The sequence below is a fragment of the Rhipicephalus sanguineus genome, chromosome 7 (genome assembly GCF_013339695.2).
Source record: "Rhipicephalus sanguineus isolate Rsan-2018 chromosome 7, BIME_Rsan_1.4, whole genome shotgun sequence".
NCBI classification, from domain to species: Eukaryota; Metazoa; Arthropoda; class Arachnida; order Ixodida; family Ixodidae; genus Rhipicephalus; species Rhipicephalus sanguineus.
In genome coordinates, this window is record NC_051182.1 from 137,808,570 (window position 1) to 137,826,870 (window position 18,301).

At 48.5% G+C, this 18,301-nt stretch overlaps 1 protein-coding gene across 1 annotated transcript; it reads right to left on the reverse strand.

The window, feature by feature from the left end:
- Positions 1 to 357: 357 nt before the first annotated feature.
- On the reverse strand, positions 358 to 3,397 carry LOC119400060 (uncharacterized). The gene is made up of 2 exons (XM_037666982.2): positions 1,856 to 3,397; positions 358 to 770 (listed from the first exon to the last, which is right to left on the reverse strand). Exons 1-2 carry the CDS (start codon positions 3,278 to 3,280, stop codon positions 444 to 446), a joined length of 1,752 nt encoding a protein of 583 aa, XP_037522910.1. The 5' UTR covers positions 3,281 to 3,397; the 3' UTR covers positions 358 to 443.
- Between the last annotated feature and the right edge of the window lie 14,904 nt (positions 3,398 to 18,301).

The window sequence follows — 18,301 nt, forward strand, 5'->3', positions numbered from 1 at the left end:
GCAACGGCGAAGACCTTTCAAGCGCGCTCTTCACGCTCTTCGAGCCCTTCGCTCCATCTCGCTAGTAATAACGAAAACACGCTGTAACACAGATCTCCAAGTACAGCCACCGGCAAATGGTGTACATAAATAGCTCGCCGTCAGCATTGCGAAGAACGTGCCGTTTGTGGCCGAATCGTTTCGCGCTGAGCGCTGCAGAGTGAGGTGGTCGTAAGTTCGATTCCCGGTGACGGAACTTTTTCTTCTGGTTTTGTTTTTCTTTGCCCACTGTTAGTCATATTTTACAACGTCATTTCCGCGACGGAAATACGTCAGTGGAGCCGTGGTGGACCCCGGCATAAAACACTTTCCTGTTAAAAAAGCCACGTTGTAATGCATGCCATTCAGCAACCCTTTTTTTTTTACGAGCGTTTCGGATGCTTCGTCAATGTCTAAAATCCAAGCTACAACATCGGCTGAACGTTTCGGTTCAGCGGTTTAGCGAGACCGATGAAAGTAGCAGTCGAACAGGACTGGATGCAGGGACCATTTCGAACCAGGGCTTCGCCGCCTCCCGATGAGCAGGATCCCCCACTGCATGACCCCCGTATCCAGGTAATCCGCTCGTCGACGCCGTCGTCGGGGCTCTTTCTGTAGTGGACGTGTAGATACCTGAGGCGAGGCAGGCCGGTGCGGAGTGCACGCATGGACGCCAAGACGATGTCTTCCGAAAGGCAAACCGCCGACAGAATGTACAAGTACTCAAGGCTTGGGGCGTGGAACATGTCGGCCTGGAACAGAACAATGTGCAACGTCGGGTCCCATCAGTGCGTGCTTCAGGAAAGAAGAACACTGCTTATATGCAGCTCGAGGCAATTACGCAATCATTTAGTTTTCAATCATCACTTTTCCATTTATTTTCGACAATCGGGACCAACAGGTCAGTGCTCCATTTACGCAGATTCAGGACTAAACTATCAACAAGAATTCGCACGGTCGCTTATAAATTTTCCTAAGACAAATCGAAGGCGCAATCCATCTTTCTTTTTACTTGATTGTATTGTCACGTGGTCGTGACGTTGACGAATGCAGCAGTCGGCATGTTCGAGACGCCAATTTTATTTGGGTGGACTTGTGCCCGGGAAATGAAAGGAGAAAAGTACAAGCAATTCAAACTGTATACTGATAGCGGCGAACAGAGCATCGGCTGTCGATAAACTGATCTGCGGTTACGCGCGCCGGCATTGATGCATGTGGCATCGAACATAAGAGTCTTATATCGCTAGTGGCCGCGCTTGTTCCAAAATAAACTCAACTGTTCGCGTTCGCGCGCTCAAGCCTATCATAAGATTCAAAAATAATCTGGAAACTTCCCAGACATTCGGGCGTGGTTTGAGAAAGGCAGTAGCTATACGTGTAACGTACTGGTTACATAGAAGTATGAAAGGGAGCGTGCGTGACAGTATTGATGCCACGACATTGGTCCACCAAAGGTGGGCCAATCCAGGCCCACCTTTGGCCAAAAGTTCATGTGGGATGAAGTCACGTAATGTGACGTCATAATGACGCCACAAGTATTGGCGACATGCGGTGACGTCACCACATATTGACCCGTGTTGACGCCTGCGATCACTTTTCGCGTTACGTGAGGTATCCAAGGCTTTCGCATTAATAGGCATGTCCTTAATGAAAGAACGCTAGCAAGCTTTTTCTTCTCGTTTGTTAAACAGCATGAATGTTCCGAAGCGCAAGAGTGCACTTAGCTTGAAGAATCTCAAGCAATATAAGCAATCTCATCAAGTTATCCAGAAAGACATCACATTCTATGTCTCGTTACGCTGAAATTTCGGTGAAGAGCACGCAACACGCCACTCACCAATAGAAGAATTTCCTCCAGACGCTCGTGCTGGAGAATGAGGCAGCTCGGCATGCTCCTGGTCGCGAGCACCCGACCTATACGCGCGTACTCTGGGCTCGAGGAAGACGGGCAGTCGCAGAGGCGCACCGTAGCCGTTGGGCTGCAGCTCTTGATGAACCACAGGCACGCCGTGTCGTTCACGTCACTCAAGGTCAGCCGGCCTAGTCCATTGGGAAACAAGGCTCTGGTGGCGCCGTCGCTCACTTCTGCCGCATCTTCGGTTTCAAACAGGAACTCGCCCTCACAGCCGATACATTGGACGAAGCTGCCCTTTCTCTCAAACCGTACGTCCAGGTCAGCGAGGTCGGGGCAGACCTGCGCCAAACGTCGCAGAGCCGAGGGACGACGAAGGCCGCAGGGGGACGCAGAGAGCGCACACAGGTGCTCCAATGACCCGTCTTGAAGCAATTCTGCGAAGTCGAGGTCGGGGCCGAAGTGAAAAGAGCTGATGTTAAGCTCGATGACGTACTTGAGCGCCGTGCAGAAGAACAGGCGAAGGCTTTCGCGGTACGAGATTCCAGCCGTCGGGTAAGAGGAGGTAGAGGGACCTTCCGGGAAAAGCAGGAGGCAGAGAAGACGCACTTTGGTCCAGACGTTTCCTAGGCTAGCCACAATCCACTCGGCCGCGGGGTTTTCGTCGGAGTTGACAACCACGACCAACTGGAAGGGAAGGATACGAGGTTCTCGGCACTCGACCGCAAGGTCGCAGAGTCGAACGCAGCTCCACGTACCAGTCGACTTCCGGTAACTGACGTTGGCGCAGACGGCGGCCGAGCTCACAAAGTCCAGTGGGTCAGTAAGGTCGGGTCGTCTGCAAGACGGCAGCTCGGAGGTGAACGTGAAGGTTTCCAAGTTGCGGAGCCCCTCGATTAGGTCTCGGCAGCGGAGAAGGGCGTCCCAGAAGGAACCACGCACCAGATGCACATGCACGTGTTCCACGTACAAGCATAGACTGAGAAGGGCCGTGAGGTGAAGGAAGTTGCCGTCGTAAGCGACTTCGACGTACAGGCGGCGCAGGCCATGTACTAGTTTGGCGCGGATAAACTTTGACGCCATGTAGTGTACGCACACTGTCCGCTCCGTTGCGTCCGAATCGCACACCAGCGACAACTCGAGTTCTACGAGATGCGGTAGACTGGTCATCATCAGCTTCAACACGTCTCTAACCTTGAGGGGGCAGGCTATGCACCGCAGGGATTGGAGTAGCATGCATCTGTCGATGTTCCTAGTCACCTGGTAGGATTCGAGACGAATGCAGTTTGTCAGATCCAACGCACCGACGGCCAAGGGTGTCCCGACTTCCCTCATCTGCTTTGCCAGGCAGCATGCCCCTCCGTTAGGTCTGAGACGTACAAGCGTTTTGGCGGGCGGTCCTGCGAACATCTTTCGCTCTGCGATCTGTTCACGCTAGTTTCATTACAGTGTATAGTGATGACGGGAAAGATGTAGCCGTGCTAAGCGTGCATCTGACTCGACCTTTTCGGAAGATCGCGTCGATCGCAGGTGTGGCATATTTATATGCTATCTCTTAAAGAAATGTGACGTCATACCGATGCGCTTGCGCCACTCTGGCCACGTTTAGTGCAACCAAAATTATTATAGCAGTGAACATAGGCGTGCGCAAAAGGTGGCAGTGTGCCCCCCCAGCCCCACCAATTCATATAAGATGTGTGCACCATAACAGCGCCATATCTTTACGCAGTGGGACATGTTCCGTCATTGGTTAACTTGCACGGTCATTCTTATGCAATTTTTTTACCATGATGGCGGTCGAGGTCCACTGATGTCGCATTCCAAGAACGGTTTATTATATGTTTACCCACGGAAAGCTGCCAGGACGAAAGACAGGTGGTTGAGAGCAGCAGATCACTATGCTTACATTGAATTTTTTCATGCATTGCAAGGCTTATTTTCTTTAGCATTCGACCGACGGGGGAGAGGGGCTGCGCTGGGGAGGTGGTGGGGGTGCGCACCCTAACGATGAACCCTGCGCACGCCTATGCGAGTGGTCTCTAACGGCGTCCGGATGTCTCAAATGGGGACGTGACTCTTTATATTATAGTCAAGATAGCGTTAGATTTGTAAACATATTACGCCCGTGCATCATGCTGACAATCTCGTGTGCGAACGTGCGACAACGCTGACAGCTTGTGCTCCCGCCCCCAGAGAATGCCTTTCTTTGTCCTACACCGAACACATGTAGACTCGTTCCAGGCGCGACATTCATTTTCGCTGTAGCGAAGACAACCCCCTATAATTTGTGTATAGCTTTCCGCTTCCTTGCAGCGCCGCTTGGACGTACAGCCGCCCAAATCTGTAACTAGCGCGCGCGACTGGCGACTTTTCAGTGCGTCAGCGCCATATGACGGAGCGAATTTGCAAAACAAGGCGATGGCAAGCGCATGCCCACTAATCGCGCTCAGCTGGGCCCATCGTCTGTTAAGCTGTTCCTTCTTAAAGGGCTCATGAACCACTTTTCCAAGTAATGATCTAATGACCTCAGTATCGGAGTTTACTGCCTCCCGAATCGATTGCCGCAAAAATTTCTCGAATCCGTCAAGAATCAGCGGAGTTACGGGGGTTTGGCGCACGCACTCAGCGCTTTCTCTCTTTTCTCGTGCCGACGAGCGCACTGGAAGCTAGACTGGGAGGTATGGCACGGGGGTAAGAAGTTACGTCAGCGAGCGTCATGAAACGCGATCGCTCTCCCGCTGCGATTCGCTTGCGCGAGTGCGGCTACCGTGTACTGAAGAGTGTGGCGCCGGCAAGTGGGGGCACCCTGCGGCAAGAAGCGCATCTGATCCCAACGCCGCTCTCGATTTACGTCGGCTATCTGCCAATAAGCATGCTATGTCTCTTGCGACGTAAACTGGCACTTCCGCGACGTCAACGTGCAGACGCCCCGCCCACCGACGAGAGTGAGAACCGGCCTCTGTTTGAAAAGAGGGCGCCTGCGGAAACGGCAACTTCGCGTTCCGCTTGTAGCCTTTACGCGGCGCGCACGACTGTAATATTTGGCAGAGCAGTTCCTAGCCGTGTTAGCTTTCCGCAGGATGTGTTTTTTCAACAAGCCCAAGGGGTGCTTCATGACCCCTTTAAGGAGCTCACGCCATATTAGCGCACTTCAGATGAACCGTGTTCTTCGGCTTATCTTTAAACTTTGTTTCCTCGATTGCTTGCTGAAAAGTTCACCTTCCGAATATAAAATACGAGCAAAGCCATTCACCTACGTTCACTGCATCTTCGTCTGGAGTGCGTTGATCAGAACTCGACTGCACACCCGCGTGTAACTCATAAAGTTTCATAATAGTATATTAGAGCAAGGGTTTCAAACATTCTGGCCTTGGGGAATGATAATAATAATATGTGGTGTTTTACGTCCCAAAACCAAGATATGATTTTTAAACGAAGAAACAGCGCTACAACAGGACGAAGACGAGAGGACACCAACACGGCGCTGACTAACAACCATATTTTATTGCGCTAGCACGTCAATATACACAGGGGAAAGCACAACCAGTATACACATCGGGGAACAAGATATCGCTGTAACATTGCCTATTCAGCCTTTTGAAAGATACAGCATTTCACTTTTTCGAAGCAATAGCGAATCTGCTCTGACACAAGTTTACACTTATCTGGATGAAAAAAGCCTCAAAGATTTCACGTTGGCGTTGCTCTACATAAGTGCCTATAGTCGGATACAACTTTAGTAGAAGGCAGCGGCATTTCCTCCTAAAAGGCGGATGAACACAAGCCTGAACCAATGAGCGCGCACTCGGGACTGACGTCATGAGCGGGACGGCCGGAGGCTCCGTCTTCGGAGAACATCGGCGCGTGCATGAGCAGGACTATTTCTTTAGTCGCGGAGGCGATCGGCTGCCGCGCTTCGGTCGTCTGGGCGGGGCCTCTCCTGCCTTCTAAAGTTGTATCCGACTAAAGTGCGTGAAATCTTTGAGGTTTTTCGCATCCGGATAAGTGGAGACTATTGTGTCAGCGCAGCTACGGCATCGCTTCGCAAAAATGAAATGTATCTTTCAAAACGCTGATTAGGCAATGTTACAGCGATATCTTCTTCCCCGACGTGTATACTGATTATGCTTTCCCCTGTATATAATAATAATAATATCTTGGGTTTAACGTCCCAACACCACGATATGATCATGAGAGACGCCGTAGTGGAGGGCTCCGGAAATCTCGACAGCCTGGAGTTCTTTAACGTGCTCCTAAATCTAAGTACACGGGCCTCAAACATTTTCGCCTCCACTGAAAATGCAGCCGAAGCGGCCGTCTGTACGGGAGAGGCCATGAAGCAAAGCAAGTTGTGACCCTTTCTTTGCGTTCAAGTTACTTCGAAAATCCGGTTAGTCGACCATTCAGGCAAAAAGTCGTTCGGTAGCAGTCGCCATACCATTGCCCCTAATTGCAAATAAAAATGGTGCGCTCACTGCCACGAGAAAACTACTCGATGCATAAAGTGCTGCAAAACAGCGTTGCACTAAAATTTTTGTACGTCTCGTTGAGGGTACGAGCACCCTATTTGTGAAATAAAAATATTTGTTTTCTCAATTTTTCCGAGCTTGGGCATATACGGGTTAATTTCGTCACTCCATCTAACTCACTGCCATTCTCTGCTTCTTTTCCAGGAGTACGTGGTATTCAATCCTGCGCTCTAACTGACCCCCGTTTGTCTATCGTATAGGCATTACGTGGCTGGCCCAGGTCCGTTTCATTCACGTAATATCAACTGTACACCCATATGTTGTCTGACCCATTCGGCTCTTTCCAATCTCCTATTTTGCATTCACACTTTTCCGTTCCATTGCACATTCCCATTGCTGCAGTTTGTCGTGGAGGCTCGTTCCACACAGGATATGTTGCATTTTATTTAGCACTCGTGAAATAAAGATAAAGGAAGTTACCAAAAAAAAAAAAAAGAAAACTTCAGGCCTGCGTGGAAAGCGCAGCACAGACACAGCGAAAGCTGGAAGAGCGGCATTTCTAGAGCCCTCTTGGGGCTACTAATACAAGTACACTAGCAAGGTTCCCACTACGCCATAAATCATAATTTTTGAGAAGTTCGGAAGCACCTATATACAACGCCATTATTCGTAATTCTTCGGAGAAGCGAGGTACCAGCTACACGTCTGTGAGACATTATGAGCACTTCGTTGATGCGACGGCTGATGACGATGAAGAATCATGGCTGAGATCTTTGTAACGGGTTGAAAGCTTTAAACGACCCAATAGTCACGTAATCCGCATTGTGTTACATTTCACTCTCCCACCACGCTACATAACATACGTTTACGTGAGAGAGAGAGAGAAAGAACTTTATCGAGACCCTGAGGAAATGGATCATGGGGGCCGTATGGGATTCCTTGGCAACCAATACAACTGCACTTGCGAGGAACCCACTACGCTATAAATCATAATTTTTGTGAAGTAGGGAAGCAGCCACTATGCTATTTTTCGTCAGCCTTCGGAGAACCGTGGTACCCGTTAAACCCATGTAAGGCATTATGTGCACTTTCTTGATTCGGTGCCTGATGACGACTGAAGAATTATGGCAGAGCGCTTTGTAATGGGTGAAGCATTCAAGAACACACTCGTTGCGCTATTCGCATTGTGTGACGCCTGCTTATTTCTAGTTCTGCTGTAGCGTGGTTACTTGTACCACGCTGAATTACATATGTTAATGGGGTTCCTTCTAGACATGAAGCCTGTATATAGGGTCTTCTTGCAAAGCAGTTTCAAGCACCGTTAATAAAGAAAAAAAAGACCTGCATTGCTCTAACGTAGAATACTGGACTTTGCACGCAGAGGGCCCAGGTTCGAACCCCGTTTCACCCCGGATATTTTTTCCTTATTTCGTTTCCTTTTGTATTTCGCGCGATAGCGGTTACGGACGCCGGCGGCGGCGGCGGACAACTACGGCGCCAAAAACGGCCGTTGAAATGATCTCATAACCGCTTTCGCGGTAAAACTCGAAGACTATCACTCATTCACAGTTGGAATATTGCCAGACTTTTGCTTTTGGCTGCTTCCAAATGCACAAAGGGCAAGTGATACCATGAAAGGTGCCAATTTTCATGCATGTTAGTAGACTTGCTACAGCTGCTCACATATTTTCGAAAAAAAAAAAAGAACTCTCCACAACATTTTCGTTCTTCACACCACACTGAAGCAATTCTGGCCTTTGTCCAACATCGTTTTGCTTAAGCTGCTTGCCTTGGATTCTACTGCTATGCCAGCTGCTAGCATAGCTTTTTTTCCCCCCAAAACAGTTATGATGCGATAATGTCAAAACACTTTGACACTCGCAGAAAATTCCGGTGTCGGGTGCATCAGCGGCGGCGCCTTTGGTTGTGAGCGAAAAAGCAGCAGTTGACCGTGAGTGAAAAATTCGAGGTAGATCGTAGATGCATAAACCAGGAGCCGGAGGCGTGTGCACTTTCGCTTTTCTTGCGGCAAAATTTAGGTTTCCACCGAGAAGCGAAGGTAGGCTAGCGATTTGGAATTCGATAGTGTGTGCGCGGGTGTATGTATGTGCGTGCGTACCGACATGGCTATCGCGTACAACTCTCAAAGAAAAACTGTGAATTTTTATTGTTCAGAACCAATTGCTGAGTCCGCCCGGGCTACAGTCGTCGCGGGCTCCGGTGTTGAGGATGCCGATACGGGAGCGAATCTGACGTGGCTGGCTTTAAGTCCACACCCGGGACCACATCAGCTTGGCCGCCCCGATCACGACCATGGGTACTAGCAGAGGAACCCCCGTTTCATTCCACGTTGTTAGGAGGTGAATGACCTGGTTTCCCAGGGGTAGCCACTGAAGTACAGCGTGTACCCAGGCTCCCGGCTGCCCAGGGGCCGGCCCTCCTGGCACGAACCCCCAGGCAGCCAGGAGCAGCTCCAGGGCGGTCCTCGTAATCAGGATCAGGACTGCAGGGAAAGATTGTCGGCAAATCATTGCTAAGCAGTTCAGAAGAGTCGTCATTGACAAAAGAGCCTTGCATTTACTACGTGTAGTTTTATCTCTGTGCTTTCTGTCGGTGCACGCCAGTGTGGCGATGGTACGACCGACGCTCAACATGAATATATATTGCGCATAATAAATCACCCGTCCACCAGTACCAGAGTCCTCTAACAGTTCTATATATAATATATATATTAATATATATATATATATATATATATATATATATATATAGATATATATATATATATATATATATATATATATATATATATATATATATTCGTACCTGAATGTAAATTCACCGATGCAGCTTCCATGTATATTCCTTATCAGTGTTGACACACACACCTATACTGCCTTCCAGTAAGTCACTAAAAAGCTTGTCCATTCATTCATTCATTCATTCATTCTCATTCATTCATTCATTCATTCATTCATTCATTCATTTATTCATTGGAATCTAATTACATATAATATTTATCGACCCCAATGCGGCAAAAGTGCCACAGGTTGCGTAATGGGTATTTTCGCGTGCGCCGCACTCGCTCCTAAAAAATTGTAGGCATGACTTTGCTATCCCAAACAGCAATAGACGGCGGAACCAAGTGGAAAACTCTGCAACGAAAGTACCCGCTTGACTAAACTTTACTCTCTCCCTTCCTCTTCTCGCTTCCCTTTCCTTTCCTTCCTCCCTCGCCTCACTCATAGCTTACCTTAAGGGGGCCCTGCGACGTCTTCGCGACTACCTTATTTAGCGTTGGAATGCGTGTAGTAATGACTGCCGAGACGAACGCGAAAAGAATTACGAAAATTGGTGCATTAGAACTGACGTTATTATATAGTCTTCAAAGTTCAAAACTCGAGCAAACGACAACATGAAACGTTCCCTTTCGCATTTCACTCTGCGGCTGACGTCAAAAGCCGTTTCCAATCACGGCGCGCCTCTTACATAGACACATACCGGAAGTCTCGCCTCATGTTGGCCTTCACACAGTGCCTAGCTTGCCGCCGCTCTTTTTGTCGGCGTTGCATCCATGGCTACGACGACCCACGTGCGTTTCGCCTAGCAGACATTCCCATGGTTTGTCGTGTAGTGGACACAATGAGCCTCTTCAATTCTTCGCTCTGGCTGCCAGACGGCAGCCAGCGGGCTGCTCGAGTGGCTGCCAGATGTTCGTTATTCTCGGGCAGCTCTCGGGCAGCGCCGAAGTTCCAGTTCCACCCTCCTGCCCGAACGCTACCGTAAACGCGTTTAACGCGTGTTTTTCTATTCGCTGTTTTCCCAGTGGTTGAACGTGCATTTCAGTTGTAGCCTTACCACGCTTAGCATGGCACCTGCCCTAAAGCCACGAAATGTTATTTTAAACGAGGTGCAGACAGAAGTGCGCCCTCTCTGGAACAACCGATAGGTTGTGCTGCAGGATGGTAATTGCGTGTCTGATCGAAGGTAATTGCGTGTCTGCTATGCAGTTTGCCAACTAATGGCGGCTAGTCACTTACTGCAAACAGAGTGTTCAAACGCATTTTGCTTACGCTATGACGTGGAAAATGTAGACTCGGGTCTCTTGACATAAACACGCATAATAGACAAGCCCAAGCACGTGCAACTAGGACGTCGTCTCCACTCTAAGCAAGACAGGTGCCGCCATTAGTTGGGCAAATATGCTGCCCAGGGAAGCGAACTTGCGGATTATGAAAAGGGTCTATTCGTGTCCTCGCGCAGCGCCGAAGCTTCGTTGTGTTTTAGTAGGTCTGCTCCGATTCTGGTGGTCGTGATACGCGAATGTGAGAGCCGTCAACGGCCCCGATGACGTCTGGAAGGCCGGCTTCCACCTCTTGGCATTGATACAGCGCACGAGACGTTTGCTTCGTGTGATATTGTTGCTGTCCGGCCACTTGATCTGCCTCGCACTGAAAGCAATTAGGATGGCAAGGACACACCGAATTTTGCCGTGCACACTCGACTGACTCACGCCGAATTTGTGCGCAAGTGCATACATTGTAGTTTGCGTGGCGAGTTAGCTTAGTCCGATCAGCCCGGTCTTCTCAGCTGACAGCTTCGTTCCTCCGACACTAGCCCCGTGGATAAAAGGCGGACTTCTCAGATTCTTTCACAAGAGCCGCAGCTGTGCTTCTGGACAGTCGAAGCATTTTTCTGAACTCCAGGCCCACATGCGCTGCAGCGGGTGATCGGATAATATAGTAACAATAACAATTCTTGGCGTTTAACGTCCCAAACCCACGATATGATCATTAGGGACGCCGTACTGTACATGGCTCCAGAAATTTCGACCAGCTCGGTTTCTTTAACGTGCCACCGAAATCTAAGGACATGGACCTCAAGTACTATCCGCGACTTTCGGGTCAGCAGTTAACACCATGGCCGTGGCGGGTCACGACGTGGTCGGAGTTGCGCATGGATCATTTTGATTTGTTAAGAATAATATTGCTCTGCTGAACGACTTTCCACTTTAACTATAACGTCGTTCACACAGAAGAATGCATAAAAGAAAGAGCATGTAACTCACGCAGCAGGATGATCAACTTGTCAATAACGTCACCCGCGACGCTGAAAAGAGAGAAAAGGCGGTTTCAGGATCACCAGCGAAAACGTACTACTCCCGTTTTAATGCGCCACACAGTCTGTGAAAGATTAGAGAGACTATAAACAACAGCGCAGAAATGAACTGCGTGCCAGTGCAGCGATATCAATGCGCGACTTTGTGTTTGGAACAAGTTGACAAGTTAGGAGGCAACGTGAGCCGTGAGTGATGACTATCTGTCATTTTGTTTTGCACACACTCGCGTACAGCATGCGATCTGCTTCATCGCGGATAGCAACATTGAGGAGGTAAGCATTTTAAGAGCGGAGATCTTTAAAGGGCCCCTGATACCAAGAATCGAAACCTCGAGATGTTTGTTTTGTGTGATCGTCCTGCATACGGGGGCCGATTCTCTTCTGGCCGATTACCAGTGGCAAACGTTGCTTTTAAGATATTTTAACATATGTTAATTTGGTTTTAAGGTAAGCTTGAGTGCTCATCTGAGTTGGCAGCACCTCGCCACATCGCCACCCAGTAGTGTGACGTAGAGCAAGGCCCCGAGTGACGTTTCACAAGAAACGCGAGCGTTGTCGACGTCGCAGAAGATTCGCGGGGTGCACACAATAACACAATACGACTGGCACACGACGAGGGCTGTGTTCCTAGCTCCTGTCGCTCTGTTGTCGGGCTGCTCTCCAGGTGGTCTGAGCTGCTTACGCAGGAATGCTTTTCTTTTTCCTGAGGGGACACGCGCCTAAGAGGCATGACTCATATTTATTTATTTATTTATTTTCAATATTGCCAGTCTCACTTGGAGACCAAGGCAGGTGGGCATACAAATAACAACGTGAGCATGAACATATTACACATATTGCAGAGTACAGTTGCGTTTCATACATAGAAATGTTGTTATCTCTAACACAACATTAATATTTACAACTCAACAGTGAAACTCAATACAATCTAATGCAACAAAAAAAAAGTCATGCATACAACAAAACAACACATTGCATAAACATAAAACGTTTTTTTTTTTCAAGGTTAGGGCTTATTTTCTATCGCATAACAAAAGGTTGACGGTGATTCAATATCGAAGCACACACATCGTTTCATTCTCTAAGTGCCCTGTCAACGTCACGAAAGCTAGAGCGCACGTGGTCTTAGGTGCTACCCTGCTGTGAGGCACTAGTTTCTTACTATTTCAGGCTCATATTTCGAGGTGACGCTAAAATTGGTCACAATTACCGACGCTAGCATGAACTATACAATACGTCAGAGCATTTACGATTCGGTTTTCACATTACCAGACACAAAGCTACAAATTACAGTAAAAAAGTCACAAACAAGAATTTCGCTGTCAGGGGTCCTTTAAGGGCGAGACAGACGGTACGATTTTCCATGCGATGCGACGTCCGACACGGCGGTGGGGTAACCGGAATGGTGACCTTTCATAGCATCGGACAGCCACCATTCCCTCTCCCCCACCGCCGCGTCGGCCGGCACATCGCATGGAAAATCGCACCGTCTGTCTCGCGCTTTAAGCTCGAGCTCGGTACGGTGGTGTTCGTAAAACTCCGTCCAGCCATGACGGCACCATGCGTCGCCTAGAAATGCGTTGGAGGAAGAAGATGGGGAAAAAAAGAGGAAAATGGAGGGGGAGAAGAAATAAGTAAAACAAAATCAAATTTCTTGCGGAGGCAGCATTCGAACTCGGGTACCCGCTGTCATTAGGCGAGCGTCGCAACCAGTCGGCTTTCCAGGCAGGGTAGCAGAACAAGCGATTATGGGAACCATATGATTTATGCACGAGAGAACGAGAAGACAGAGAGAAATAGATTGGAAGAAAGAAAGAAGGAACGAAAGACGAAAGAAAGAAAGAAGGAAAGCAAGAAAGAAGGAATGCAAGAAAGAAGGAAAGAAAGAAAGAAAGGAAAGAAAGAAAGGAAGAAGGAAAGAAAGAATAAAGAAAGAAAGGAAAGAAAGGAAAGAAAGAAAGAAAGAAAGAAAGAAAGAAAGAAAGAAAGAAAGAAAGAAAGAAAGAAAGAAAGAAAGAAAGAAAGAAAGAAAGAAAGAGAAAGAAAGAAAGAGAAACAAATATATATGCAGACAGTCAACTTGGCTTTCCGAGGCTTCAACTGTCCCTCTCTATGCTCATGTGACCATATTTAGGCTTAAATGGCTATCTCTACGGTAGGCTTGGCTGGTGTAATAAGGAGCGCCCCCCCCCCGCTACGCTGTTCCTTCAGGCTTCACATCAAGGAATTGAAAAATGGACGCTACCTGACATGAGTATAAGTAATAGTCCTGTCCCACAGATTCGCTCGAATCCACGTGGCGTTCAGCGACGGGACCACTGCGTAAGAAACGAAAACGAACGTTAGTGCAATACGGGCACAACTCGTTGGCTCTACTCCATACAACGGATAATATCCCGCCGCAGCGCGTTAAGGCACGTGACTTCTACTGCCAGATCCGAACTTTCTACGCTTTCAAGCGCACATCACAAGGGGCCCCGCCAGAATTTATAATGATTACGCTGTTCGCTATAGATATGCAAATGACGCGGAGTTAAACACAGGCGAGATGCGCACGCAAACGTGTACGTGTTAATTAAACCTGTAAGAGCGGCACCCGAACTGTGGTTTTAGAAGGACAACAAACACGCGTCGCTGCGATACTGCAGCAGTGTTGGAAAACCTGTCGGGTAGACTTGATGCGTACTGATGGGCTAGTTGGTGAGCCGTGACACTTGATGAAGCAGCGCACAAAGGACACAATCACGCACACAATAAAAGCGCGCTTGTGTTTGCATCTTTGTGTATGTGTGCATGATTGAGTCCCCGGTGCGCTGCCTCACCAAGTATCCTGCTAAGCAGCGTTGATGATCTGCACTCCCTCCGCACACAACACGTAATCCGACCACATGGAGACCACATCGAAGTCATAAGGCTGGTGCGGAAGTCACAGAGGATTCTGCCCGTATCAACAAAGCAGGGGAGTCGGCAGCAATTTTTTTTCGGGGGGATCAGAGCCCCCTTATGTATGTTCGTGCGTCCGTTTATATGTGCGCGATTGTATTACACACGGAAATTGCACAGATGTCCGGGGGAGGTGGTTGAATGTGGAGTTACTGTATATGCTACCTTTAGGTAGCAGAGTTGCGCATCTGTCTTCCAACGCCGCTAGCAACCATGCATTGCGGAGAAGCTGCCGCTTGGGCCAATTTGTTTATTTCTTGACGCCGCCGCTGCAGCGAGCTGAATTAACACTAGCCATCGACAGCCAATGTTTATCGTCGGTCTTCGACACGCAAGACAGGTTAATCGGCGACACGGTAGGCATGTCGCCTGCACAAACGGAGTGCGACTTCACCGCATAGCGTTGGTTGCTAGCCGGACCTATGCGCAACTCTGCTACCTAAAGGTAGCATATACAGTGACTCTAGTTGAATGCTTCCCAGCACGCCCTCTGGCAAAGCCCATGTCTCGAAGGCGGTGCCGCTACCGCATTCAAGCTGCTTGTCTTAAAAGAGTCTGACAACCGACTCTTATGGCCCCCGTTTTCCTTTTTTTTTTCTTTGGTGCTACAGAAAGCTTACCGGTCAGAGTTTCCAATCGTGAAGTCGTGCGTGGAAAACACAGCGGAATATTTTTTATCAGACATTTTTTTTTATTTGCGTCGCTGACAAAGCTGTGCACGCAACACTTGCTGCAAATAGTGGATAGGTAAGCACGACAGCGCTTCTTGTTTTTCCGCCACCGCTCGACACATGCCGCGAAGGCAGCGCCGCTTTTCAGCGTAAACTTCTTTTACCTCGTAATAAGCATAGAATAAAGCTAGGATGCCAAATGATATACAGACTGCAATTTAAGCACAAATTCTGGCGCGCCTAAACAGCAGCAAACTACGTATATATACAAGGATTAGAATGACTCGCTCGCGCTGTATACCGAGGCTTTTCGCCAGGCAACGCGGTGTGCCGCTTAGTACTAAGGTCACTGGAACCGTAAAACGCAATTTAAGAATGCAAACCCTATTCAGATTAAAAAAAGAATTATGGATAACTTCACTATCATTCACAGTCCTTCCGCTTCCACCAGTTTCTCGAGACACATTCTGGCCAGTTGCCAGTCCATTTAATGCGTATCGACAGCTGACGTCATTATGGAAGCCCACACCCAGGTACACTCAGGTGTATAAGGCTGAAGTTAGAAGCCTTTAGTTACCCGTTTTCCAGTGCCACTTACTGTGACGTTTTTTTGCCTGCCAAACTTTCGTACGCAGCTGCACCGTATACAATGACTAATCACTCGACATTATCAATACATTGCAGTACGTACGATAAAAACGTGGTTCGACTTAAATTGCGATGGATACCTCTTATCACTTCGTAAACTTCAAATGAACACTGCCGTACTCTGAAGTACTTATTTTTGAGTTTTCGAAGTTCTTTTGAAGCTTGATACGGCGAAAGCCTTATAGATGCCTCATAAAACGCGAAAAGTGACCGTGGGCGTCAACACGAGCGATGGAAAAAAAATTATCCTCACGTGATGACGTGACCATATATGCCGTTACCACGACGTCACAGATCGCCAAGTGTTGTGACGTCACGTCGAGGTCACCGTGACGTCAAATGATAACACCACAGCATGAAACTATTGGTCGGCCAAAGGTGTGCCGATCACGGAGGCAGTGCAAAACCATGTAAAGTGCAGAAAGAATGACTGCCAGTTCGGAGTGTTGATATACGTTCATGGCATTGAAGCGCTAGAAAAATTGTAGTCTTTTGAAGAACACAGGACAAGGCGCTTGAAGCAACTTGTCCTGTGTTCTTCAAAAGTCTCCGTTATTTCCAGAACCTCAGATGTAATGAAGTGCACAAAGCTTGCAATGCCTCCGATCCCGGAAGCAGCTGCAAAAACACGTTAGGTTCAGAAAGCTCTCGAGGTGGCGCAGGGAAGGGCCAATGCATCAGGTAAGAAAAAGAAGAAGGAAAGAAGAAGTCGTCTTAGGCCAATGCATAAAGGACCCTGCGAGTTTTATGACTGAACAACGCCGACGGTGAGTTCGTAAACGAGCGCGCAGCGCGATCCGTATCTAAGCCTACAGCCGAGCGATAGCTACCGAGACGCGGCGCGGTCAGGGAATACGTTAACTGCTGCTGGACTGTCGACACCGCCTGTACGCGTCGGCGTTCGTTCGCCAACCTGCCTTCACCGACAATGACGGTATAAATGGGGCAAATCAGGGCGTACTTACTTACCACTTCAGCCTTCGCGGGAATATTGCGCCCGTTCTGGGGATTTTGGCTATGGCGGACTGTGTTTTCTCCGCGTGATGCACGCGCAATGTGAGTGCTTCGTCTTCTTCGACGGTGTCCAGCAAAGTGCATATGCGCTGACCTTCGATACTAGGGAACTGAATACACCATTGGCGTCAAAGGTAGCTCTCCTGCACTGCAAAAATTATTAAAAAGCTGGGTGATCTTCCTTAAATTAAAAGTTAATTAATTTTAATGAATTAATTTTAATGAATAGTAAATAAAAGAGCTGGGTGGTCTTCTTTGCTATTTATATTTTCTTTCTTTATTCTGTTTCTTTCTTTTCTCGCTCTTTCTATCTTGATTTCTTTCTCTTCCCTTTGTTTCTCTTTATTTCTCTTTTTCTTTCTCTTTCTGTTTTGCTCTCTGTTTTTTTCTTTCACTTTCTCTCTCTCTGTTTCTATGCCTTTCTATATTGTTCCCCCTTTATTATCTTTATTTATCTCCATTTTCTCTTACTCTCTTTCTCTCTCTCTCTCTCTTTCACGTGTTTCGCGTGCTCCACTTCGCCGAGCAGAGTTTTCGTTTAACGCTTGCACATCCTGTACTCGGTAGCTGGGTTTGCCCAATTTCTGTGGCGCATAGCCACCCGTGGTTTTCTGCTGACACCAAAGCTTTTACGACCGGCGTAAATACCTCCTCTGTTAAAAATTCATGCACAATGCCGGTGCGTCCTGTCCTTGCTACTGTAAAGGCGTTTATTGAACGCTGGCGTAAGGGTGGACCGTTAGCCTGATCAACGGCTCAGTTCACGGACCCCGATCGGCGTCCGCAGGCAATGCGTGGTAGAGACAGACCCACTACGTTCCACACATCAGGGGTGCTATGCAGGATGGACCGAGTTTGGGGAAACTCCGAATCTTTCCGAGCTCTGAAGACACCCCCTTTTAAACGAGTTAACATTACGAATAGATCAAATCCAGCCCTCAGCGCGCGCTGCGTTCCATTGGTTACAATGGAACGCGGCGTCACCGTGAGGGCAGTTGACAAAGTTGGGTGGTGTCTTGAAACCAGTTGCATCTTCTTTCATTTGTTTGTCGTTCCACTGAGTGCAGAAGTGCAGCCATACAAGAAGACTGTCAGAAATTTTACTAACATTTTTTTAGAGCTACGGGCTGTTTCAACAGTGCGCGGCCGGAGCTGATCGCCGAGGACACGTGTATAATCATCATGGTCGGCCTCTACCTTCTAGCGCGCTGCTCGGCCGCCGAGCCTTCATCGCCCCCTTATCCATCGTCTGCTCGCTCCCCGAGGACATGCACCCGGCTGATTATCATTAGCTAAGCTCGCGGACAAGTTTGCTTGATAGTGACGGGGAAAGCTACGAGGACGGTACTTCTGCACATGTACTCCTACGCGAAGTAGCCCGGTTTGGCGCGCGTTTCGCACAGCTGTGGAAAACAGCGGGAAATCAGCGTTTCAAGTCCGAGTCGCGACCGACGCTGCAGCACGTCACATGGGAATGTCAGAGCAAACCTATGGAGGCACAGTCGCCTCTGATACTCACGATGCTGGGGGAGCCTTGGGAAGCCGTCCACGCCCGAACTGACCTGAAG